Source organism: Chamaea fasciata, unplaced genomic scaffold, assembly GCF_029207755.1.
Source record: "Chamaea fasciata isolate MVZ Bird 193981 ecotype frontalis unplaced genomic scaffold, bChaFas1.0.hap1 SCAF_21, whole genome shotgun sequence".
NCBI classification, from domain to species: domain Eukaryota; kingdom Metazoa; phylum Chordata; class Aves; order Passeriformes; family Sylviidae; genus Chamaea; species Chamaea fasciata.
In genome coordinates, this window is record NW_027094106.1 from 9,224,439 (window position 1) to 9,248,812 (window position 24,374).

Here is a 24,374-nt window from a genome sequence, read left to right on the forward strand (position 1 = left end):
TCTGGTTAACTTCTCTGTTTTATTCTTCTAGGTTATCTACTGTTCATTTGGAGGAATATCCAAAGGGCTGCACTTCAATAACTTGATAGTTGGATTAGTTCTACTCACAAGGGGCAGAGAGGAGGAGAAAACAAAATGTAAGTGATGTAACCTCAAACAGTGGCTATGAGACAGTGGATTGTGAGTGTAAAATGTGACCATTTTACAGTGAAGACAGGCTTTTTTGGAAGCATTTTTAGCTGTAGTTTTCGCAATTAGGTGCGTTTTTGTTTTCTGTATTCAGCAAAATGAAATATTTGCCAAGTCATCATCAATGTCAGTGTTGGGATCCTACAAAAAGCCTGATGGTCTCTGCATGTGGGCAGAGCAAGGAGAATGGCATTGATATTTTTTTAAAAAAAACTTCTGTTGTTTTGTCTTCTCTGTTAATCTGACTTGATAATAGTAATTTTCCTTTAGATTACAATGGTAAAAGAAAAGGAAGATCTAGACCTAAACCTTGTGGGCCTGTATTGAGCTCAGATCAACCTAACTATTTAGTCCTTAAGTTGTTGCTCAGCCTTTGACATTCTCGGCCAGGTATAAACTTTAAATTTGAAAAAGAGATGTTTACACGTGTTTCTATTTCCTCAGATATTTTCAGCCTCTTCTCTAATGAATCTGGGAGTTATGTTGTCCGTGAGGAGATGGAGAAGATGCTGCATGTGGTTGATGGGAAGGTCCCAGAGTCACTCAAGAAATGCTTCTCCGAGGTTTGTCATGCACCTTTTCTCCTGTTGCATTCCCAAAAGAAGTCAAGATTACGTTAAGTAGCTTCTTTTTCATCCTCGTGCACGTCTGGGAGCAAATTGCCCATGTTTAAATGGGGTAGAAGCTCATGGTTTTGTGTTGTGGTATTACGTGGAATTTCTATCGATGGCAACAGTGCTTGGTGTATAAATGCAGGAATTCTCTGTGCTCCTGCATTCACTGTGCTGAAAAGAGATCATTTCCCAATGGTAAATCATGTCATCAGGTAGATTTAAATACTTATATTGCTGCTGGGGACTTAGTCATTAGTGTGAACATTTTATTGCAAGCAGGGAAGGAATCTAGAACATAAAGCTGGGAAGAAAACAAATCTGCACCCTGGATTTAAAAATGCCTGACAGCAGTGGTTGCTTCAAAATAATAGTTTTGTATTATTGCTTTTGTATCATTGTTCCTGCCAGGAGCTACAACATTTAATTATGCTTTAGGTTGTTTGAGAGATGTAATCTTTATGGAGCTTGCTGAAGTCCTCCTCTAAAGCGGGGCATTGGTGCTTTGCAATATTCATAGATGATTCTTGGACTCCAGGGATCCTGATGAATTTTCAGGGTTTTTTTCCTTGGTTTGTTATCAGAGGACTAAGACCAGCAAAAAGGAGACATGATTGTACATTCCTGTGGCAAAAGGATTGACCAGATTGACTGGAAGCTTTATTTGTGGCTATCAGGTTACTTCATTACTGGAGATTTTATTGTTCAGTGTTGGAGATAACTCTGGTTGTGGGCATTGCCTGAGCCAGGCTCTGATCTGGCCCCGGTGTCCTGTTGGCTCTGGAGGCACTGATTGCATTCCTGAGCCCTGGCTGGGCTCATAAATCCTGAGTTCACTGCAGCCCAGCTTCTGGAGCTGCCCCACGGTGCCATTTCCTATTTCTAATTTCCCATCAGTGGGGTGTGATGAATTGCTCCCTACAAGTTAATTGCACACTGTCCAAGAAATCCAGAAATACTTTATGAAGCCTTGCAGGAAGATGAGTATCAATCTGGGCTTCAGAGCATTTTCCTGTTCATGAAAATGCTGCATATTGATTTTTCTTTTAAAATGAAAATAGTGTAATAACCCACTCAGCAGGATTTACTGGGCTCTTAATCATCCACGGTCATTGCTGGAGAGTGGGAAAGTTTAATGTTCCTGCTGTGGGCCTTCCTGCCTGCCTCCTGGAGGATGGCTTTGATTTCCAGAATGATGTTTGTAGGTACTTCTGCTCATCAGAATTATTGCATGTACTCAGCTAGAGATAGAAGCTTTAGAATATTTCTGAGTTTTCCTTTTGTTTCTGAAATACAGGGGAAAAAACCCCGGTAATAACTGCATTGCTCAAGTTCTGTCATAGTTCAGCTGTAATCATTGCTTGCTTCAAATGCTTTCTTCCTCCTGTCCGAAGTTTTCCTGCCCCTCTTCATTGTCCTTCCAGGGAAAATCAGGGTTTTAATGACTCAGCTCTTGCTGCCTTTACAAAGAGCAGTGCAAAAAGTAGAGGGAAAAGGTGGAACAGGGGTGAGAAAATGTTCTTTTTCTCTTGATCCAAACTGTCGGAGAAATGAAAGAATAAGAAATCAAAGTGAGGCTGGGGAGGCCCTGGCACAGGGTGCCCAGAGGAGCTGTGCCTGCCCCTGGATCCCTGGAAGTGTCCAAGGCCAGGCTGGATGGGGCTTGGAGCACCCTGGGACAGTGGAAGGTGCCCTTGCCCATGGCAGGGGTGGAATGAAAGATCTTTAATGTCCCTTCCAACCCAAACCAGTCTGGGATTTGTTGGATGAAAATATAAAACTCTTCATAGCCTAGAAGAAGAGGCATAAAGAGAATGAGTATCTGGAACTGAAACAATCCCCAGCAATGGGAATGGGAAGCAAATGTTTCAGCAGTGCTGGTGATGAACCGTTGGAGCAGCCTGGCAAAGGGAATACAGTGAATTTTCAATTTTCTGCACTTGGCAGTTGCAGATAGTCCGTGGCCAAATGCAAATTGTTGGATTCTGTAGAGATGTAATTCAGTGAAGTTTAATGGTCTGTGATATGAGGGGAGTTTAAATAATCAATGACTTGAAACCTCTTCCACTTTGCAGACCCCTGTTTATTTCCCCTGGAGATGAGGATCTCCATATAATGAGTTTGTCTACTGATAATGGGTTTGCTTTTATTTGAGGTAGTTTTGTAGGTCCTGTAGAAATTAGTCTGCTGATCCCTATGGTTTCATGGCCACAGCTTGGCAAGGATTCAAATCAATGGTTTAAACAGCACTGAAATTCTGTGAATGTGTATTTTTTATGTATTCCTGATCAGGGAGCTCCAGGAGCCACGGAGTGAGCCAATCCTGGGAACGTCCAGTGTGGCTTTTGGTCAGTAGAGGCTAAAAAGTCCACATGTTCCTGCAGTAATTAATCACAGCATTAGTTATTCCCAGATCTGGTTTTTTTCTGTGTTGTTTGTATACCTGCACAGATAGAGCAGAGTGTTTGTGATTTCATAGCACCTGTTTTTTGGTGCAGCAGAGCTGGTATCTATAATAATACATTTAAATTCATCAAAATAACCTCTGCTATTTTGAATTGCAAGTAACCATTTTTCTTTTCATCCCTTTCACCTGATGCTCAGGGTAAATGAGTTTCGAAAGGCCACATTGAGTAGGTGGCTGAAATGCAGAGAGAACTGAAAGTTAATTTCCCTCCCATTGCTGTTTCAAAAGGAAAAGGAAAAACAGGCATGGCTCCAAGCAGAAAAATCACATTAGCACTTATTTTTTTTTCTAGGAGATTGTCCCAATTTTTTTTTTTTTTTTTTTTGTTCATACAGCTGGATGGTTCCTGTTTACTGGCAGCAGCGTGCAAAACAGCTCTCATTTTCTGGTTTTCCTTGCAGGGTGAGAAGGTGAACTACGAGAAGTTCAGGGTCTGGCTGCTGCACAACAAAGACGCTTTCACCTTCTCGCGGTGGCTGCTCTCGGGAGGGGTGTACGTGACCCTCACTGATGACAGTGACACCCCAACCTTCTACCAGACCCTGGCTGGAGTCACACACTGTGAGTAAAGGTGCTTCTTGTGCTGCACACCTTCACAAAAACCTGCCAGAGTTCAGGGGCAGAGTGGTTGTGCGTTGAATCTCCCCGCTCAGCTGCCTTCGGTTCAGTGAGAGAAATTCCTTCTCCGAGCTCGTTCCTTCCCTGCTTTCTGTGATGTAAAATGTTGTGTGCAAGGACGCTGGGTTGTTATTTTTAAGAGAGGATAATGCTGAGGCTACAACACTCCTATAGAAGTTTGCTACCAAGCAAGCTTAAAAAAAAAACAAAACCGCAAGAGTATCTTCTGAAGTTCCTGGCTGGTAATACTGGGTTTATTTTTGGGCTTTATAGTGGGTTGTAAAACTACTGAGAGAGTTGAGAAAACAATATTTGTTTCAAAAATAAGTGTTACCTCTTAATTTGCTTCTCCAGTAAAATAAATAATATTCCTGGCATGTGGTAGAATTAACTAAAGAGAAGCATGCTCAGGAATTGTCTCCAGAGCAGAAGTGCTTCCTTATGTCTGTGTTAATGTAAAAGAAGGAACAGCTGGTTTTGAAATTAAATCTAAAAACAAAAGGCTGATAAAGGACACTTGATGTAGCAGTGTAATGCAAGCATCCATCCCATCCCTGAGGATCCCTGGGAGAAGGAGGTGCCAGGGGTTTGAGCAGTCTGCTTGTGTTTTATGTGCTCTCCTGGATTTTCCTCGCTGGTGCCAGTGGGGCTTTGCATCCTCTAATGGGTGAAGTACTTGAATAAAGCAACACACCCTTCTTATCCTCTTGGTTTTAAATAAGGGCACTCAAAGTCCTCTGTGGCCATCTGAAATGAAAATGCAGGATGAAGTCAGGAGTCTATGGACAGGTAATTTATTTGCATTATGTGAAAGGCAGCAGGAGACATTGAGGTTGCAGAAAACCACTGAATATTCTGAGGTCTTGTAGACAAGGCAGAGAAGGAGGAATGTGAAAAAAAACCCCTAACCCTCTGAGTGTTTCTGCAGTTCAGCTCTGGGGAGGATCTTGACCCATACCAAACTGAGATCTGCTCCTTTTTATGCTTTGAAATTGAAACTTCCAGAGCAGTTTTTACTGCTTTTCACAGAAAGTTTTATTTATATTGAAACTGAGGTTTGGAATGAAAAAAAAAAATTAAATTTAACAGCTACTGTTTAAATAGATTTTATTTCATATTTATTGTGGTTCTCACTTGTGGTTTTGATCTCTCTGTCACCTGTACCAGTGTGTCAGAGCTGGGATTGAGCTGTTCAGTGAATTCCAGAAATCCATGTAGGTGCTGTGGTTACTGTCCACAGAATTGGAAAGCCCATGTGACAATTAGGTTTGGACCTCTAGATAAAAATAAATTTTACTGAATTCCCTTGTGGTTTACAACAGTGTAGGAATCTCATCCAACAGATGCAAAAGTAGGGGAAACGTAAGTGCTCGAGCACTTGGAAGTAATTTCAGCCTAATCAGGTCACTCCAAGGAGTAAGAAATTCAGTACAGAAATATTTTTAACACAGCTGAATGTGTAAAACACTGAGAGCTGTTGAAGGCTTGTTAATATTTTTAATATTAAATATATAAATATCAAGATATTACCATAATCATAATTAATGTATTATCATAATATTAAAATTTTGTATTAATATTTAAATACTTTTCCTGGGAGAACAGTTGCCTTTGGAAGTGAGATCACGTTTGGTAAACTGAGGTAAACACCATAATCCAGAGAAAGAGGGAAAGGTTTCCACTTTTATTGTAAAATGCAAAGTGATTTGTGCCACTCACCGGTGCAGTCAGGGATTTCTCAGTCCTGCTGCATCTCCTGGCACAAGCCTCACCCCCCTCCCCAGCCTTACCTCACACTCTGCTTCCCGTCCAACTTCTTGGACAATATGTCAGGGCCATAAAAAACAGGGCAAGTTATTCCCTTTGATTTAGAGACAGCCCCCATTTCACTGCAAAGCGTCAGTGACTCCATTTAAATTTGCTTAATGAGCCAGGCTATCAGGGAAACAAAGGAATACGAAATTTTTCCTTTGTAAATAACATTTGTTTCGGTGTGCGGATGACTTTAATTACATTTCTCAACACATAATTAGAAATGAAATTTTAAAGTTACAGGAAGTTGCACGCACTTGCTGCTTTTAATCAAATTTGGTTCCGTTTCACTTAAATCAGAAGTATGAATAATTTTATTTGAAAGCTGCTAAAATAACTGGCCTTTGTTCCTAAAGGAGCAGTTTCAGGGATGTGGGTTTGTCTTACACCTGAGGAGTGACCAGTAAGTTTGGATTTTCCCAGGTCTGCAGTATGACCGTGTGCATTTCAATTTATTGAACATATATTTTTTCGAAGGCATCACATTGAACAGCACTGTGGTGGAGCCTGTAAATCCCACATTTCTGTCACACTGACTCAGGGAACACCTCATTGATTTCCTTCGTTTAGCTGCAAATGGTTGTTTCTGCTGCAGCATAGGTGCTGGTTGCCTTTTTCATGTGTCATCTTGGTGTGACTCAGTATCATGTCATGGGCTTACACACTCAGGTTTTCAGCCCTTTTCCAAGGGGAAGATAATTCTGTTCATCAGGTTGCTGGTTTTGAACTGACAGAATGTTTGATTTGTACTTCTTTGTCACCCAGTTCTTGTGTCACTGACTTCTGATTGAATAACATCCAAATTCCCCTTTGACTGGAAGAGACTCCTGTGTTGTCACAAAAATCCATCCTGTTCCTCCTGACGGCTCTCGCCCGCCGAGGTGCAGCTACGACTGCAATCAGCACCAAGAATTCTATTTTAGAATATCCATTTATCACTCATTTAGTCCAGTATGTGAGAGCAGCCCTGGATGAGCAAGGCAGGGTGGTGGAAATGGAAGAGGCAGCTTTGGAACCGGCACAAAATCAGGAACAAGTTGGGATTGTCATCTCTGTGGGAGGATGAAGATGGGAGAGCGCGCTGAGGGGATCCCTTTGCTGGCATTAAAAGGCTGGGTGTTAAATTCATCTTCTGGAGCTGGGGCACCCACTCTGGGATGTGTGGAAGCCTCTAGAAGCCACTCCTGAAGATCTTGGCTTTAGGAAAGCTCTGAAGGGCCGCTTTCATTGCGTGCTGCCTTTCCCGAGTGTGAACACTTGTGCCGTGAGAGGAGCTGTGCTGCTGTCACCTTTGAGGCACTGCTAATCCGTCCTCTGCTGGGTGAACACCTGCCTGCTCGTGTCTGACACACACAAGGATCTCTCTTGGCTGAAGTTTTAATATCCCCTTCCCCGTGTGTTTGTTTTTAATTAGGAAGAACACAAAGATGAAAGTCTGTCAGCAGCCCAGGCCAATAAGTAAAAGCCTCGGTGTCACTTAATCTGTATTTTGCCACTTGTTATCCTCTTAGTTCCAGGCTATTTTATGTCTTGCAAAGCAGCTCTGAGTCCCGGAGTCTTCTGGGGGTTAATTTGCAAGGCACAAAGGAGAGTTTTTAGTGAGAAGCTGTGTTTGGTGGCAGTGTTTGCCATGAAGCAGGGCCTGGGGTCAGCCCGGAGCACGCCTTGGTGAAGTGGGGAACCATCCAAGTCCTGGTAAAATGTTGGGAATATGGTATGTTTCTGCTGCTGTGAGCCAGAGAGGATTGTACCCATAGGTGGGTAAATACGGACGTTTTGGCATCTCTTGGAGTACTTGGGGAGTTCTGGCCGTCTAAGGAATTGTCATAAGGAGTGGCTGAAATGAAAACGGGCTTTTCAATTTGTTTTCTGGGGAAGGAGATTATTCATGGCTTGGTATCTGTGGAATATTTTGTGGGGATGGCATTAAAATGTAACGTTGGGGGTTAGTGTTTATCGCTGCCGTGCACCTGCCTGTTGATCAATGTTCTAAATTAACTCATTTTTGGTAGTTTTTACGGTTTTAGATGCTATTTTGATTGAAAATGTTTATTTGTTCTTTCTTTACAAGAAGACGACTGTGCTTCAGTTATTATCAGTTACTCACTATATATTCAGTTACTTACTACCATCCCTCTGATTCTATAGGTCTAATTCTTAGAGAATTGAACAAAAACAAGTTTTTATAGTTTCCCCCATCTGAAAGTTTTTCTTATTTCTAATGGGCAAGTGATGAGGGAGACATAAATCAGCATGTGGTAGTAAACTGCTTAAATCCCTCAGGTGCATCATGTCCATGTGACCTCAAATAATCATATCATGTCTTTAATTACCAAAATGAATAATCACTTGGCCTAGAAAGCCTGTGTGTCCTGAGGTTTTGGCCTATATTGTGTATATAAAATTTATCTTTTTAAGTAATCTGAATGAAAGCCCAGTTTACGCTTGGATGTGATTTGAAGAGACATGAGAGGGGGAAAAGTATATATTTTGAAAAGATAAAATCCTTTATCTGTACAAAACCTCTGTGGAATCTGGTGTTTTTGTCATGCCCGTTGGTATGTTTGGGTATTAAGTGCAGTGTGCCTTTCCCATGCTTCATTTAACTTCAGTAACAAATATGATTATGGGTATAATCGTAAATTGCCAGAGATTTCTTTCAGTTTGCACTCATGGAGGAATAGATGGTGCGCTGCATATCTCGAGACTGATTTACAAGATTATGTGCAAAAAAATCACTCTGGAGAAATCAAATTATGCAACAGCTGCTGCTCAGCTGCAGTTAAACTTCCTGTGCTGCAATCCAATAAATCCTGCTCCCTTTTATTCACTGCAACTGCTGCACTGGGCTACAATCCCTTATAACTGGGAATGGGAAACACTCTTTTGTCACATTTTTGCTCGTGCTTAACCTGATTTGTGTAAGGCTAATCAGTGCTAAGAATGTTATTTACTACTTGGTTTTACTTTCTCAAGTGCTTGGCTCTTGTGCAGAAAGTCAGAGCGCTGGGGCAAGAGTAAAAATGTGACACTTGTGCTGACACTTACCAGCCGTTCTCTTCTAGGTGATTATTTGAAAATTCTCTGTCATTAGGTGACCATGATGTCAGTTCACTCCCTGTGAACAGAAACACAAGATGCTTTCTGATAACCTTACTTTTCTGAGGTGAAATAATAAAACAGTGGAGTTGCCACTGTAGCAACATCTGTGAAGTACAATCAAAAAAAAAAATCAGAATACAACTAACTTCTACTCTAGGTACTTGAGAGAGGTTGTCTGGCAAAATAAAACATTCTTGCAGTTGTTAATTACTAAAGACAAATATTGCACCTGCCAGAGAAAGGGTTCTGCAGATTTACTCTTCACTGAGGACAATGGGAGCATCCTGCTGGCTTCTGAGGATTCTCAGTGTTGCATCACTTGAAGAATGAAGTGCAGCTCACACGTTTGTTATTCTTCCTACTTACAGAGGTGGATTAAAAGGAAGCAAAGTGATTTACATGGTCATGCACGAGAGAACATAAATAATGCTTTTGTGTTTGCTAAGGAGAGCAGTAAGGTGGAAGTGGGATTCCTGGAAATGGCAGCACAGCCTCCCCTCTGCCATCGTTGGGGAAGGGGAAACTCCTCGCATCTGTGACATTCTGTGTGCTCGTCTCTAAAGAAACAACTCCTCTATTCCTCTTCCTTGATTTCTAGTAGGATAATATTCCTTTATAAATTTGGGTTGCTGCTTCCTCCTGTGTTGGGGACAGACTTTCAGTAGGGCCTGTGGTGATGGGATATGGGGCAATGGCTTTAAACTAAGAGTAGATGTGAGGGAGAAAGATTTTGTGATGAGGTGGTGGCTTCCTCCTCCCTGGAAACATTCCAGGCCAGGTGGGATGCTGTGGAAGGTGTCCTTGGAGGAGATTGGGGTGACCTTTAAAGGTCCTTTCCAACCCAAATAACTTTGGGTTATTACCATCCCAGAGCCAGGGGATGGTAAAACGGATCAGGGGATTGATCCATTTGGGAAAGGAGGGAGAGAGGAGAAAGGAAATGAGTTTTTCTTCTGGATCAGCTCCTCTGTCCCTGTGTGGACGCCCAGGAGCTGGGAATGATGCCCTGAGGAGCTGGGGAGGCTGGGCTGGCATTGTCACCTCTGTGGCTGCTCTGAAGGCACACAGGAAAGGAACATTTGTCACCGGTGTCACTTCTCCAGCTGGGCTGTCTGAAAACACCTTACAGGGAAGTGCAAAGCCCTTCCACTCCTCCAGCTCCAGAGACTTTATTCAGATTTTTTCCACTCTTTCTGCTGCCGAGGGTAAGGAGTCGTGGAAGTTTTTGGTGCATCATCTGATGCTCCTGCTGGGTGGTTACAACTACTTCATGCTCATTGCAGCTTACCTAAGTTCCTATTTTTAGTAAATTACTGCCGCTAATGACAGAAACGGGGGAAAGAAATCAATACGATTTCAATTGGACACAAGTTTTTAGGCGCAGCCCTTGTGTTCTGAAGCCTTACAGGATTATTATTGTTTCTGTGGACTAAACCAGGCCAAATAGCTCAAGTTAAACCTATTAGAAAACTGGCGTGGATTTAGAGGCTCAGAACCATCTGGGAATGAGATCACACGTAGTGGTTCTTAATATAGACAGCTTTGTCATTACAGATCTATTTGAGAACCAATTAATTGGCACTGACCTGAAGCACTGTTGTGACACACTTGCATATGTAAAAAGGTTAGAAGGATTGTTGGGCAGAAATTTAATATTGTTTTATATATATATATATATATTTAATTTCAAGGATAAAGCATTAAGGGAGCTTTTGTACAGAATGTTTTGAAGGAAAACACAAGTTTTTCCTCTGGCTGTTTTTATCTGTCCTTGCTTAGCACCTTGTTTTATTTCTTGGATTTGGGGGTTTTTTTCCCCCTTTTTAAATTGCCTCTTAAGTTCCTCTGCACTGTAGGTTTGAGTAACCACTCCTCAGTGTTTCCTGTAAATTAAATAATTATAAATAATTCTACAGTATAAATAATAAAGTGAAACAAACTGGTTTATATTTGGGGAAAAAAAATAATGCTGAGATACAACATTTAAATGCCACATTAAAATATAGCCGTATTAACTTAGCTGTGTAATTAATTTATTTAATTATTAATTTATTACTGTATAAAAAACCTAAAAATTTTCAAATAGGAGGGTTTTTTTTAAGGGCAGCCAAGTACTACATAATTCTTTTCCATAAAAGAACTGGGATGTAATTTTTTTTTTAATGCTACTTCACATCTTTTTTTTGAGGATTTAAATACTGAATACCCTGGGAAAAGAAGACACTGCAGATATAATCTGCCTGTTGAAATCCCCAAAAAAGAAACAGGTGAAAAATGAGGAGGCTGTAACAGCGGGAAAAGTGAATTTCTGTGTTTCTACCCACTTGTGACGATGGTATTGATGGTGAACTCCTCGATGGCGACTAGGTAAGAGGATTCTGTGGGCAAAGAAGGTAATTTTGGTTTATTTTTGTTGATTCTGCAGTGGAGGAATCAGACATCATCGACCTGGAGAAGCGCTACTGGCTGCTAAAAGCTCAATCGAGGACTGGACGCTTCGATTTGGAAACATTTGCCCCCTTGGTGTCCCCCCCAATCCATCAATCTCTGAGTGAAGGTATGGGCTGAGATCAGTGAGGAACCTCTGCTGACTTGCAGCTGGGATGCCTTTAAATGTGCCTGTTTCTGAAGTGTCCTTTAAGCTTGAGCAGAAATAATTCACCGAGCTCTGAAAAACGTGAAAACAGAGAAATCTCTTTGTTGGGAAATCTGGAATGCCGGAGGAGGTGTTGCATTCTTATCAGCTGGCAGGGAATATGTCACATTTCACGTAGAAGTTGCCCTGTAGTTGCTTAAATTTTTTTTTAATTAAGATTCTGTGAAGACAAACTAAACTGCTGGCCCTGGATGAGAGAAAATCGAGCATTTTTAAACTGACACATGGGAGTTTCGGCTGTTAAATGACAGCTCAGTGTGCAGGTCAGCTGTTGTACCACGCAGCCGATGAAACACTCCTCCCCAACACTGCAAATAAAGGAAGATTTTATTCAGGAGGCTCAGTCAGGAGATTGGTAGGTTGTTATTTCTGCCGACAACCAAACTGGTCTGTCCAGTTGAAGCCGCTCTGGTGATAACTGGAGGCTGCAGTTGTGCCATTGCCGTTTGCTGCGTGCCATGAGGACGTTCAGGGACACTCCACTTGCACTCCAGTTCTGGGCTGCAGTCCTGGAGTGACAATTCTTTTATTACCAAAAGATTGGCTTCACTGATAAGTGGCAGCAGTAAGTAACAAATGGGAAAGTCATCTGCAAAGGTTAAAAAAAAAAAATCACAATTTATGTCCAGTTCTCTAGGGATGTATCCCCACATCCTTTTGTTTCTGAGTTTGTTTTATCTACTTAATGATTTAAACTTACACAGCTCCTGTGGGGAAACCTGTATGGTTTCTGCTCATTCTTTGCCTTCTGTAGAGTCATTGTTGCTAAAAAAAAAAAATAAATTGTGGGATAAATAATGCTGAATGATTTGAACTCCTAAATGCTCTGAAGGCTGGTAGCTACAGCTCTTAACCCAGGGCCAGATTTGCAGTGAAATTCGGTGATTTCCATAAGAATTTCTGTCAGGCACGTTGGAAATTCTGGCCATGCTGGCTCAGCTCTAAATCAATCATTACAAGGAGGGTGTGAGGACCAGGCAGCTGTTGAGAGTTCTTCATTCCCTCCCCACCCCTGGCTGCATCAGCCATCCAGGAGAGATCCCATTCACCTCTAAATGGTCTTAGCAGTGCTTAATTACCTTTTACCACACTTAATGAGGATAAATGACCAGTGTTTGTACTTCTCCTTGCCCCTGTTCCCCCCCTGACCCCCTGGTGGAGGAGGTGCTGGGTGCCTCTCTCAGGTGCTGTAACAGGAGATGCTTTTGTGGTTTGCAGGTTTGTTTAATGCTTTTGATGAAAACCGAGACAATCACATAGATTTTAAAGAAATTTCCTGTGGGCTCTCAGCATGTTGCAGGGGACCCTTGGCAGAGAGACAGAAGTGTAAGTATGCAAAATTTAACTGTTAAGTTGGGAGGAGTTTTTTTCAGTGTGAACAATGAGGAGTAGTTGTTCTCACCTTTTGAGATTGTTTTCCCGCTGGACAAGTCTGTGAAAGGTGACTTTAGAAGTTTAAAAAAGAGGAATTTTAAATATCAGAGTTTCCTTTTATAAAGGATGATTAAACCTAATTCCATGTATGTTACAGCTTATCAGTAGCTCCATGTAAATTATCTAACTGGGAAAAACTACATTTCAGAAGTCACTTTTGCAGCGTTCTGCATTTTGAGGCAGAAGTGTGCGTCTCAATATAGAAAGTGCAAACACTTAGCTACTCATTATCTCTAATAGAAAACAAATGTCCTATTTGATTGTCTTGTGGTAAATAGCATGTCGTGGCTTCTCACTGCCCAGCTCCCAGCTGGCTCCCTGCAAGGTTCCTGTGTTTTGAAACAACTTTTTTGTTCCCTTCTTCTCCAAAACCACATTGTTGCAACTTCCAAGCTGTAATTCCCTGGAAATTTCTGGATGCACGTACGTCCCCTGCTATGTCCCATCAGCAAACACAGCAGAGGGTTGCAGGAATCTGGATTTGAGTTTATTCAACACAGCTGCTCCGTTTCCTCACCTCCACACGTGCGTCCCCCCACAGAACTGTCAGCACTAAATCGGCTGCTGGGGGCTCTGCAGGCTTAGGGGCTGCAAGGAATAAAGAAAAAAAAAACCAAAAGATTTATGGAGTGGTTCTAACAGCAAAGGCATTCCCTTTTCCCTCAGTTTGCTTCAAGGTGTTTGACGTGGACCGGGATGGGGTCTTGTCTCGCACCGAGCTCAAGGACATGGTGGTGGCACTTCTAGAGGTGTGGAAGGACAACAGGACAGACAAAATACCTGTGAGTGGTGCCTGGGGGTTGGTTCCCTTCTGTTTCCTGGGCCATCCCTCCAGAGGAGGAATGTGCATCTTGTTTGGGTGGGGCTCAGTGAGGTGCGGGCTCCCCTCAGCTGGGGATGAGCACGTGTGGCTGTCCCTTGCCTTGCAGAGCTGTCACCTGCCCCAAGCACAAGGTTTGCTTAGAATGCGTCCCTGAGCTGCCCAGAGCTTGGTGGTTTGTCTGTAATTTGTGTTCTTTCACATAAAGACAGGTACAAAACCACAGCTTTTTGTCTTTGGTTTGAATTACTGAGAGTTTCCAGCCTCTCTTCCAGTTTTATTTTTATTCTGAGCACATCCTGCTTGGGAGACTTTAACTCTGTTTTCTAATCCTTTTGTTGAAGGAGTTGGACATGAGTTTGTCTGAAATCGTGGAAGATATTTTACATGTGCATGATAACACAAAGGTAGGAATTTGCTGTTCTTTCCTTGTCATTTTTATAGCCCAGTGTCTTCAGTTCATTTATAAGGAAGTGTTTTCTTTAGAGCAGAGATGTGTCAATAAAAGAGAATCATTTTCAAGAAATGTCAGTTTTCCATTAAAATTTACCACGTTGCTCTGTGAAAGAAAGAACATGTTTGAATTTTATAAGCCATTTTAATGCTTGAAGCTAAACCCAAGATGCATAACCAGATGAAATTAATTGGAAGCCCGCTCAGTTTGCAAGGCTCTGCTGTGCATAACTAACACCAGTTTTAAATCTGATGCTTGACTTCTGTTCTGGGGAAACTGTTCTTTGTCTCCTGGTAAAATTGATCTTAAGAGAGAGTGCAGAAGTTTATCTTGTATTTTATGCTGTGTCAAGACACATTATCCTCCTGTGGGAGCATCTGTCATGACACAACAAAAAAATCTCGGTGGTTTATGTCGTGCTTTAAATGTAGCTGGGTGTAAATCTCTAAGTCTCCTCCTTGCTCTTTGGAAATAGGAAATTTGGAGATAGCCACAAAAAAATATTGTGGAAGTTGCCTCCATTATTTCATCCTCTGCATCACTAATTGGGAAGGGTGTCTGGAAATGATAAATAATTTATGAAAAACTATAAAGAATGTCTAGAAATGCTTAATTACGTGTTGGAATAATTGTCTTGCCTGCTTGTACTCCAACAAAGTGGTGGACAAATACTTTATTGTAATTTTGTAATTGCCAAACCTGTGGAAAGTGTGGCTTCTCTCTGTTTCATCCTTTGAGGTTTTTATTGTTTGGCTTCTTAAAAAAAAAAAAAGGGTTGTTTATAAGCAAGTGTGCAGCAGTCCTGGTTCCACAGAGAGTTAAAAAAGAAGACTTCAGTCTTCAGAATATTTTTATAGTTGCATCATCAGTGTAGTGCTGGAAAGAGCTGATGGTGCAGTAATTACATCAATTATTTAACCTCTTTTCGTGTGTTAGCTTTGACCTGGGTGAACTCTGGAGAAAATGGTCTGTAAGGAGAGGCAGAGTAACTGCCAGGGCTGGCAAATTGGCTCTGAATTTTATTGTCAGATAGAAAAAACCCCCAAAATCAGATTGATCCCTTCACTGGATGGAAGATCCCTCTGACACAGTCAGGGTTCACCACTGGCACTTGGCAGGTGGAGAGGAATTAATGGGGTTTGTGCTGGTAGGTGAGTTCACAAGGCCTTGGTGACCCAAAGGGGTTTTTGGCAGCCCTCAGAGGCGGCTGGTGGGTGTGGAGTGGGTGCAGGTGATGGACACTGGCTGCGAGTGCTGGAGAGGTCCCACGCTGGGCGCTGGTCACTCTCTGTACTCTCAGAGCTCTTCGGTTCTCTAGGTTGCCTGTGTTACGCTGAAACTGGATTGTTTTTTTCCTTTCCCTGGATCAAATTTTATTCAAATAATGGTAGATGCCAGTTTTTTATCAAATCCCTGGGGTTTTTAATGCCTTTTATGAGACAGGTAATGAGCATTTTACCAGAACCAAGTTCATCTTTCGATGGTTTTTTTTTTTTTTTTCCTTCCCCTTTCCTTCTCCTCCCTCCCAGCTCGGACACCTCACTCTGGAGGACTACCAGATATGGAGTGTGAAGAGTGCCCTTGCCAACGAATTTTTAAATCTGCTTTTTCAGGTATGTTTAGGGGAAATCTAAGGTTGTCATTTACAGTAATTAACTGCTGAGCTTTCTGCGTGGCCACGAAGTGCAGCATCAGCATTTGTGTGCACAGGAGGGGATGTGGCTGCGCAGCTCTGGGCTGCCTTGGCAGAAAGATTCTGTCTTTGATTTGTTCCTTGCAGTGCCTGGAGATGCCCAAAGCCTCATCTCTTCAAGAAAACCTGGTGCACTGTTCAGAAAATGAAATTTCGAGTGTATCAGCAATTATATTTTCCATTAGACAAAGGCTGTGTTTGAAATTATGATTTTTGTTGGCAAATCTTTGCCAGGAAAGTAACCCAGGGAATGAGAAAAAAAAAAATAAATCTCTAATTCTTTCCCTTTATGTTTTACAACCAGTTTCCCTTTACACTTTCTCTTAAGGCCCTCTAAGGTACCTCTCATTGCTTCCTTAATGAAGCAGTCCTGGAAAGCTGGGATATCCTATCACTGTTCACTTGCAGAAGCTGAGGATTAAGTGTGTGCTGAATTGGGTTTTAATTGAGCTTGAATTGGATTTTTCTAAATCCTTGAAATCCATATTTTAGCTCTGGCTCGCTTTGTGCAGAAAATAACCCTCAAAGAGTATTTTCATCCACTGCAGTTTGTTCCTTACCTGGTTTCCTTTGAGGCTGATACTTGGAGTTCAAATTATTATAATAACAATAATCCTAACTGGCCTGTGAATACTTTATAAATTGCATTTTGAATGGTGTTTTTCCAAGAGCTTCAGGGTGACGGAGTGAGAGTGTCCTGAGGCCACCAGCTACACCACAGCTGGAAAGAGTAACACCAGAAAGTTCCTCAAATTCATTTCACCTCCAATTACATCATGTTTGCTGAAGTTGCAACCTTCTCCAGAAGGGCTGTCTTTATTTTTTGGCCTGCCTGGCATCAAACATCCCCTCATAACTAAATATTGATGAACTAACAAATATCCCTGCAATCTTGACAAAGAATGACTGAAGATGTAATAAATCTGTCTTAATGCTGATTACACATCACCAGTGTTGCACATTGCTCATTGGAAGTCTCATTTACAATTTTTTTTTTCCTCCTGGCGTAGTTGCTGTGTTTTCATTTTAGATTTTAATTTTAGGTTGTTTTTTTTTTTAATAACTTTATCACGTAAAGCACAGGGCAGAGTCTGCCATTGATTTATCTGGGCATTTATTTGAGGTGTCATTTGCCTCATCTGCAGACAGAAAAGCCAAATTCTCTGAGTGGAAAGCTTGTCAACAAATGGGTTTGTTTGCAGAGGGCTTGGTTTATCCGAGGAATCTCATTTTAGCTCGATGCCACACGAATTTAAAAAGAAACACCAGGCCCAGCTGTGTTGTGTGTGCAGGAAAAATCTGTTGCTTCCCCCTGGCTAATGGCCTTTGTTTCATTCCAAATGTGATATGGTCTCTCCCCCTGTAATATAAATTTAAATAAGACATCTCAGCAGTGATTAGAAATCTCCAGCTGAGATACAAATTGATAACCTCAGAAGGGACAGAAGGAGAAGGCTGTAACTCATGGGGTGAGCAGCAAAACCATCTGGGAGGGCGGAAGAGCTGTCCCTGCTCCCTGGGAGGCTCCTGAGGAGCCCTGCCCTCCTCTCCTCACTCCCTGCCCGGCTTTACTGGGACAGGAGGGAGACAGGAGCCATCTGACACTGGTTTGGACTGGGAATAAAACCCCACCCAGGCCAGGGGATGGGGCCTTTTCCTTCTGGGTTCACTTCAAAACGAAATCAAAAAGAGAGAAATGAAAACAGCAGCATTTAGAGAATGACCTGCACTTTGCAGAGTGGTTTGGGCCGGGGTTTGGGTTGGTTGCTCTGCTTTGAACTTCTCCCTCAGCCTCTCCTGTGCTTGTTTCCCTTTCAATCCTATCCAGAACCACTCATTCCCACCTTTTTCCCTTTCAGTCCTACCTAGAACCACTCATTCCCACCTTTTTCCCTTTCAGTTCCATCCAGAACCACTCATCCCCAGCTTTTTCCTTTTAAATTCTTTTTAACTTTTAGTTCATCCTCTTCCAACCACCTGCACTCTCCCAGTTCCTAAAGCCTTTCTTATTAGTGATTTATTCAATTTTAAATGATCTTGCTCTATTATTAAATGCTGCAGAGCCTCATCTGAGTTGTTTTTTTGCCCGTTAATAAGAATTTCTTTCTTTCTTTCTTTCTCCAGGTGTGTCACATAGTTTTGGGACTGAGACCTGCCACCCCGGAGGAGGAGGGACAGATTATCAGGTGTGTGCTTTGCTCAGGAGCTTCAATGGCTTTCAGATCCACCTTTTAGTATTTTCAAAATTCCCAGGAAATTCCCTGTTTGAGCTAAAAATTGCCATTCTCTCTGTGCAGAGGCTGGTTGGAAAGAGAGAGCAGGTATGGCCTCCAGCCAGGGCACAACTGGTTTCTCATTGCCATGCCCTGGTGGCACCAGTGGAAAGAATATGTCAAATATGTAAGTAGAATAATAATAATTATTATAATAAAAGTCTCTACTGAATAAATGATTTCTCGTCTTTCTGAATGTGTTGGTGGAAAAAAAACAACAGTGTGGAGGAAATGACTGCAGAACCAATAATGCTCAGAATTGAGCATCTCCTGTCTCTTGGTGGAAAATAATTGTTCTGCTGAATCATTGTTATGTGGGGAGCTTTGCGCTGTAATTTCATTAAATTCTCATCTCTTTCATCATTCCCGCATCTTTAAATATTTCTTCGAATAAAAACCATGCTCACAGGAGCATTTCTTTCATGTTTTCTGATCCATTTGATAATAAAGCTGCCCACTTCAGGCTTGACTTGGCTTGGGCCACAAATGCGCTCTGAATTTTCTGGGTGAGAGAGGAAATTGGTATCATTTGCTTTAGAGACAACGACAAAAAATAGTCTAATACCCAATCAAAGAGTCCTGCTAAAACTTTATAGATACAGGGTGCTCTTTAATACACTTTTAATTGAAATATTTAAGCTCAAGCACTACTGAATTGTACAAAACACAGAATGTTTAATAAATCTAATAACACTTAATTGGAGAGACGTATTATTTGCAGGCTAAACAAGTGAAATAAACCTCTCAAAAGAGTTTTTATACCTTCCTAAGTAATCATAGAAGTACTTGCTTGGTTTTATAAAAACGAATAGCTGAAAGTACTCAGAAAATTGCAGCGTGTGCATTAACTAACCTTGTAATGAGCATTATTCTTTGTGCACAATGAATTGGCCAAACGAGGGTTGAAATGCCAGGTCATTTGATCCTTACTCTGGTGTGAGTGCTCAGATGTGCTCAGGATTTCATCCCTCATCCTTTGCGTAGTGGCACCATGCCATTGCTCACTGCACTTCTCAAGCAGAAATTAAAAAAAAAAAAAACCAAACCCACCAAAAATTTCTGTGAAAATGCTGCAGGTTTGAGGAAAAAAGGTTGGGTTTTGTTGTTGTGCTTGCTGTTCTCGTTCAGCCATAGTCTTCAAATATTTGCAGTCTGTAATTACAGCTGTTTAAAACCAGGTAGATTTTTCTGTATCTAGGTAGGGAAAATAGTTTTGGAATTCTGACTCTGGTTATGGTTTATTTGATTGTTTGAACAATCAAACAGTGGAATACATTTACCAATAGCAGAATGGTTTTATTTGATTGTTTTAACAATTTGGGGTGTTTATTTCTGCTGATTTTTTTTTGTTGTTGTTGGTACATGTAGAGCGCATTTTTCATTTTGTGACGTGCAAAAGTGCTCACAGAACTGTGGCTTTTTGGTGGCAGCTTTGACTGACATGTCTTTGATCTTGAGTGATAATGAACTTTCCTGTTTCTGCCCAACTCTAGGATGCAAACCCAGTTGTGATAGAGCCTTCATCTGTCTTGAGTGGAGGTAAGAATCCCCTGGTAGCTGCTGCAGCCAATACCCCAGAGCAGGGAGAAGACAAAATGGGAGGTCTTAATGACTCCAGTGCACCAGAAGAAAAGTTTTCAGATAATATTTCCACTGCCTCAGAAGCCTCAGAGTCCACCAGCAGCAGTAAGCATCTTATTTCCTTGGAGGTTTCATGTAGAACAGCTTTTGGGAAAACTGCACACTGCATGGACCCCCTCCCCAGGCAGGGAGATAACACAGCTTGGATTGCAGGATTTGTAGGATTTTTTTTCAGGATTTTTTTAGTGTGTGGTGGCCAAACACAAAGTCTGAATTAACAGCACTTCATCTGTTATGCTGGGATTCATTTCCAGAATTATTTTCAAGGTATTTTTTTTTGTCCTATCGTTGATTTTCTGAGTGGATTTTTCCCCCCACTTTCACCTTAAGTGGTTTTAAGCTGGTTGATCCTATACTCTGCCATGCAATGATGGTAAAAAGAGGGAAGGAACAGCAAAAAAAACATGAGGAAAAGCACAGTTGTGGCTTTACAGGGCACGTGATTTAAATTTGCATGAGTTTGTGCAGATCCTAAGAGCCATCTTTGTGAAAGAAGAGATTTTGCTCCAGATTTTCAATGAGTTCTTGTGAGAATTGGAGGTTTTTTTCCATGTAAGGCAGCTGAAGATTCCATCTGATATTTTAAAATCATAACTTCAATTGAAATTAGGTAAATTACTGTGAGTTTTGGGGGCTATAGGGGTTGGGGGAAACAAAGGGCAGAGGAGACAAAGATTCTTTCTCTTTATTTTTATTTCAGTTGAAATTTCCATTTAGTTCTGCATGACCAAAGCAGCTTCTCTAAGAATGAGACCATTTGCCTTGGAAAATAAAACAAGGCATTGTTGGATATATCTTTTAAGAGTTTGATATTCAAACATCCAGATAACAACTAAATGCTCACCACATTTGCTCCTGCAAAGCTGGTTAGGCTGTTTCAGAGCTGTGCTTGTGTAACCATGAGATAAAATATATAAAATATAAAATCATAAATCCCTTTCTGAGAGACAATAGATGGATCCCTCTGGAGGTGGAAGAGTTGCATGTTTCACTGCAGGATGAAGGGCAGCAAACTTCATCTGTTTTTTTTTTTAAAAAACAAGGCTACCAGAGTGTAACTCATTCCTTTGTGGTTTGTGGGCTCAGGAAGTGAATGATTTGTGTTTTTTTCCTCTTGCTTTGTGCTCAGACGCTCTGTACCCTGGCACCCCAGGCTCTGAGGTGAGCTTTGCGAGGCAGCACAACACTTCGGACAATAACAACCAGTGTTTCCTGGGATCCAATGGCAATGCTCTGCTGCAGCTGAACCCCCAGAAACCAGGAGCTATTGATAACCAGCCCCTGGTGACCCAGGAGCCAGTGAAGGTAAAGGCAGACATATTTTAACTCTCTTTCATCACAGCTTTTTTGTGTTGGCTTTTTTCACCCTAATTCTGAATTAACGCTGCTCTGTCACGCAGCAAAATTCAGGTTTCTTACTCTTATTATAAGAGGGGGGAAATTGTGTTCTGCTTCTATACAGCTACTCTTGTGTTTTGTGAGAAAAGAAACACTCAAAATATTCTTACAGTTGGAAAGGTATTTATGAAAAGACAGCTTGCTGCATTAAATATAGAATGCTTTGATAATCAAACACTTCAGCGCTTCCATCTAAATATGAATTTACTGCTTTTGCATAACAATATAGTAAAACCAACCCGATAGGTTTTGCAGTATTAGTGCTAATAGAACGTGAAACACAAACCAGCAGCATCAATGCTGAGCAGAGATGGGATTTTTCTTTTCAAAGTTGTTAGAGTAGGTGACACAAGGGCAAAACACACGAATTTTGTACTGCAGAAGCTTTTAGAGAAACAGTAAACAATGAGACTTGAACGTTAATTACTGTTACATTTAACTACCATCTCTCAGTGTGAAAAGCAGCTGCTAATTGTTACTTAGAAGTCTTTTAATAATTAAAGAGTGTTCTGTGTTCACGAGCTAAAATCATTGTGGCTGTGTACTAATTTCTCCACTTGAGATGTGACAAAACCTCTTTTTTTCTTTAAAGGCTGCATCATTAACTATGGAGGGTGGAAGGTTGAAGAGGTCTCCACAGCTGGTGGAAGGAAAGGACTACGTCATGGTGCCAGAACCAGTTTGGAGAGCACTTTACCACTGGTATGGAGCAAACCTGTCCTTGCCCAGGCCGGTGAGTTGTGATTTTAGACACTTTTGAACAGCCAGATTTGTCCAGTGGCACGAGGTGTAACCTCTTACAGTCACCTCCTGCTTCATCCTGTGCCGGGAAGAGCAAATTGGGAAAAAGCAGCCTCTGGATGGAAAGCTGTGGCTGTTCAGCTGGAGGTTTGCAGCACAATCCCAGGGGGTCTGGCAGCAGGGCAGAAATGCTGCTGGTGTTTGCTAAAGCGCACAAAAGTAAAGCTGAGGTCAGTTTAAAAGCCTTTTGCCATCAAAACTCTCATCTTCAAAAGCTGAGATAGAGTTAAAAAGCTGTAAAATGGAAAGTGGGACACCTGCAGCTCTGAAAACCTGTTCCTTCTCTCTGACAATTTCGTGGAGCGGGGGGAAGGCAACAATTGCTCCTTCAGGTTCATCCTCACAGAAACACAACGGGGAAAGTCTGGGGAAGAGCTCAAAAGCAGCTGGCAATAGGTGAATCCAGGAAAGAGAAGAGGCCAAGACTCTTCTCTCTCAGAATGGCTGCTCAGGAGCTCCTGGGAGCTGCAGGAATCTGCTCACTTGGAAACATTGGGAACTTTCTCTTCAATTTCTCTTGAGTCTATTTAGACTGGTTGGTTTGTTCTCTGTCAGGTAGTCCCTTGTAGGAGATGCAATTAAAAAAAAGGATGTGAGGGGATTTTTGTGCTGGTAGCAGTAGATTTTTGGTGGTTGGTGTCACAAACATTCAGTGTCACAGATGGGAGAGGATTATCTCTATGATTTTTGACAATTTGGTCTGTTGGCTCTAGTGCAGCCAATTATTTTACAGGGAAAAATCACCGGCTTCTTACCTCCTCCCACACGTTCTCCATGGAAACAAACACCTTTCATGATCCAGAAAAGGCCACATCACTTTATACACAAAATAATGTGCTTTTTTTTCCCCCTCGGAAAATGTCATCACCATTGTTTTTGTTGTAGCTGAAGTTGAGCACTGTGGCACTTCAGTGTGGTACGTTCCTTCTCACAGCTTGAGCTGTTTTCATCTGCTTCACATGGTCACAAAAAGACTGAACGTTCCTTCCGTTTCTGGTTGTATGTTTGGGCAGATCTAGGTGGCAAAATCTTTGCAGAAATGGTGGCTGAAAAGCTGCAAAATGTGTTTTGGGCTAATTTCTGTCAAGACAGCAAAATGCAACAAAAGTAGGTTGCAGCCTGTTTGTACAGTATGAAGGTTTTAAGTCAATCCTGCGGTTCACAAAGTTCAAACCAAATGTCTTATCCTGCATTTGTCAGTTCTTTCAACAGCTGTGAAACTTTTTTGTGGAAGTATTACACACTGAGTGGAATTAATGAGGTTCATTGTGGAGTCACGTATATTCCAGGAATTAGGAAAAGATTCTTTCCATGGTGTGGTGCAGAGAGTGATGCTGCACTAAATAAGGGGTTTGCTTTTGACAACCTGCAGCTAATAAGCTCCAAAGAAGTGCTTAGGAATCAGGAAATTGTCATTCCTGGGGATATTTGCCTAAAACCCCACGAGAAGCTCGGATTTTTTTTTTTTGTCTCCTCATGAAAAGAGTTTGGTTTTTTAATAATTTAATGACTTTTTAATGACTGAATCGCTCCTGCTCCTATTACTATTCCCTCCAAACTTGCAAGGTGGATCCCTTAAAGTATTCCAAACGTGTTTTGCAGGTGATCAAGAACAGCAAGACCAACGTGCCCGAGCTGGAGCTGTTCCCTCGGTACCTGCTGTTCCTGCGGCAGCAGCCGGCCACGCGCACCCAGCAGTCCAACGTCTGGGTCAATATGGGTATGATGAGCCTCAGAATGTTCCCTCAGCATTTGCCCAGAGGTAACTTGAAGAATGCAGCAAGAACCACCACCCCCCCTGTGCAGTTTCTAGGCCGGCCCAGGCTGGGGGAGCTTCCTGTGCTGTGTTTGTGCTCCAGCTCGGTGGCCCCGTGGCACAATGGAGCATCCAGGGCCTTCCCCCTGCTCTCTTCTCAAGGGAAAAGGCAGCAGGGAGCATTTGTAGTGCTTTCCCTGCCCTCTCCTCAAGGGAAGAGGCATTTGCGGGGAGATCAGTTGATTGCCACTGTTTCTGGGTGAGTTGGGAGTGAGAAATGAGCACTGCAGAGCTGAACTGAGCAGAAGAGGCAGAGCTGGGCATTCCCGTTTTGGGAGTGATTCCTGCAGCCATGGAACAGGTGCCTCTGTGCCTCTCTGATAGTGCAGTGGCACCATAAATTCAATTAATGCTCAGCCAACTGCTTCTGAGTTACTTGGGCAGCTGGGCTTTGAAGCCCAAAATTATTTAATGCTCTTCAGAGAGAGATGAAACGAATGGAATATGAAGACTATTATTTGATGTAGCTCAAAAAGACTGTTAAACACAAACACCCGGCTAAAATTTGTTTGTCATAATTGCGGTGGTAACGCTCACCAAAAGATTGTACAAGAGTAATCTCCAGGTTGTGGCTTCACATTTCAGCTGA

The 24,374-nt window shown here is 41.9% G+C and overlaps 1 protein-coding gene across 3 annotated transcripts in view; it reads left to right on the forward strand.

Moving 5' to 3' along the window:
- The window catches only part of USP32 (ubiquitin specific peptidase 32), a 61,464-nt gene that overhangs the window by 22,386 nt on the left and 14,704 nt on the right, over positions 1-24,374 (forward strand). The window contains exons 3-16 of one of the 3 annotated variants that reach the window (XM_066201919.1): positions 32-137; positions 634-752; positions 3,669-3,828; positions 11,225-11,356; positions 12,674-12,781; positions 13,556-13,671; positions 14,054-14,116; positions 15,693-15,776; positions 17,981-18,042; positions 18,154-18,256; positions 19,623-19,815; positions 20,900-21,075; positions 21,761-21,901; positions 23,572-23,731. In XM_066201919.1, the coding sequence (XP_066058016.1) occupies positions 32-137; positions 634-752; positions 3,669-3,828; positions 11,225-11,356; positions 12,674-12,781; positions 13,556-13,671; positions 14,054-14,116; positions 15,693-15,776; positions 17,981-18,042; positions 18,154-18,256; positions 19,623-19,815; positions 20,900-21,075; positions 21,761-21,901; positions 23,572-23,731 (1,723 nt within the window). The remainder of the gene's footprint in view (positions 1-31; positions 138-633; positions 753-3,668; positions 3,829-11,224; positions 11,357-12,673; positions 12,782-13,555; positions 13,672-14,053; positions 14,117-15,692; positions 15,777-17,980; positions 18,043-18,153; positions 18,257-19,622; positions 19,816-20,899; positions 21,076-21,760; positions 21,902-23,571; positions 23,732-24,374) is intronic. The other 2 variants (XM_066201920.1, XM_066201921.1) reach the window with 2 other exon arrangements.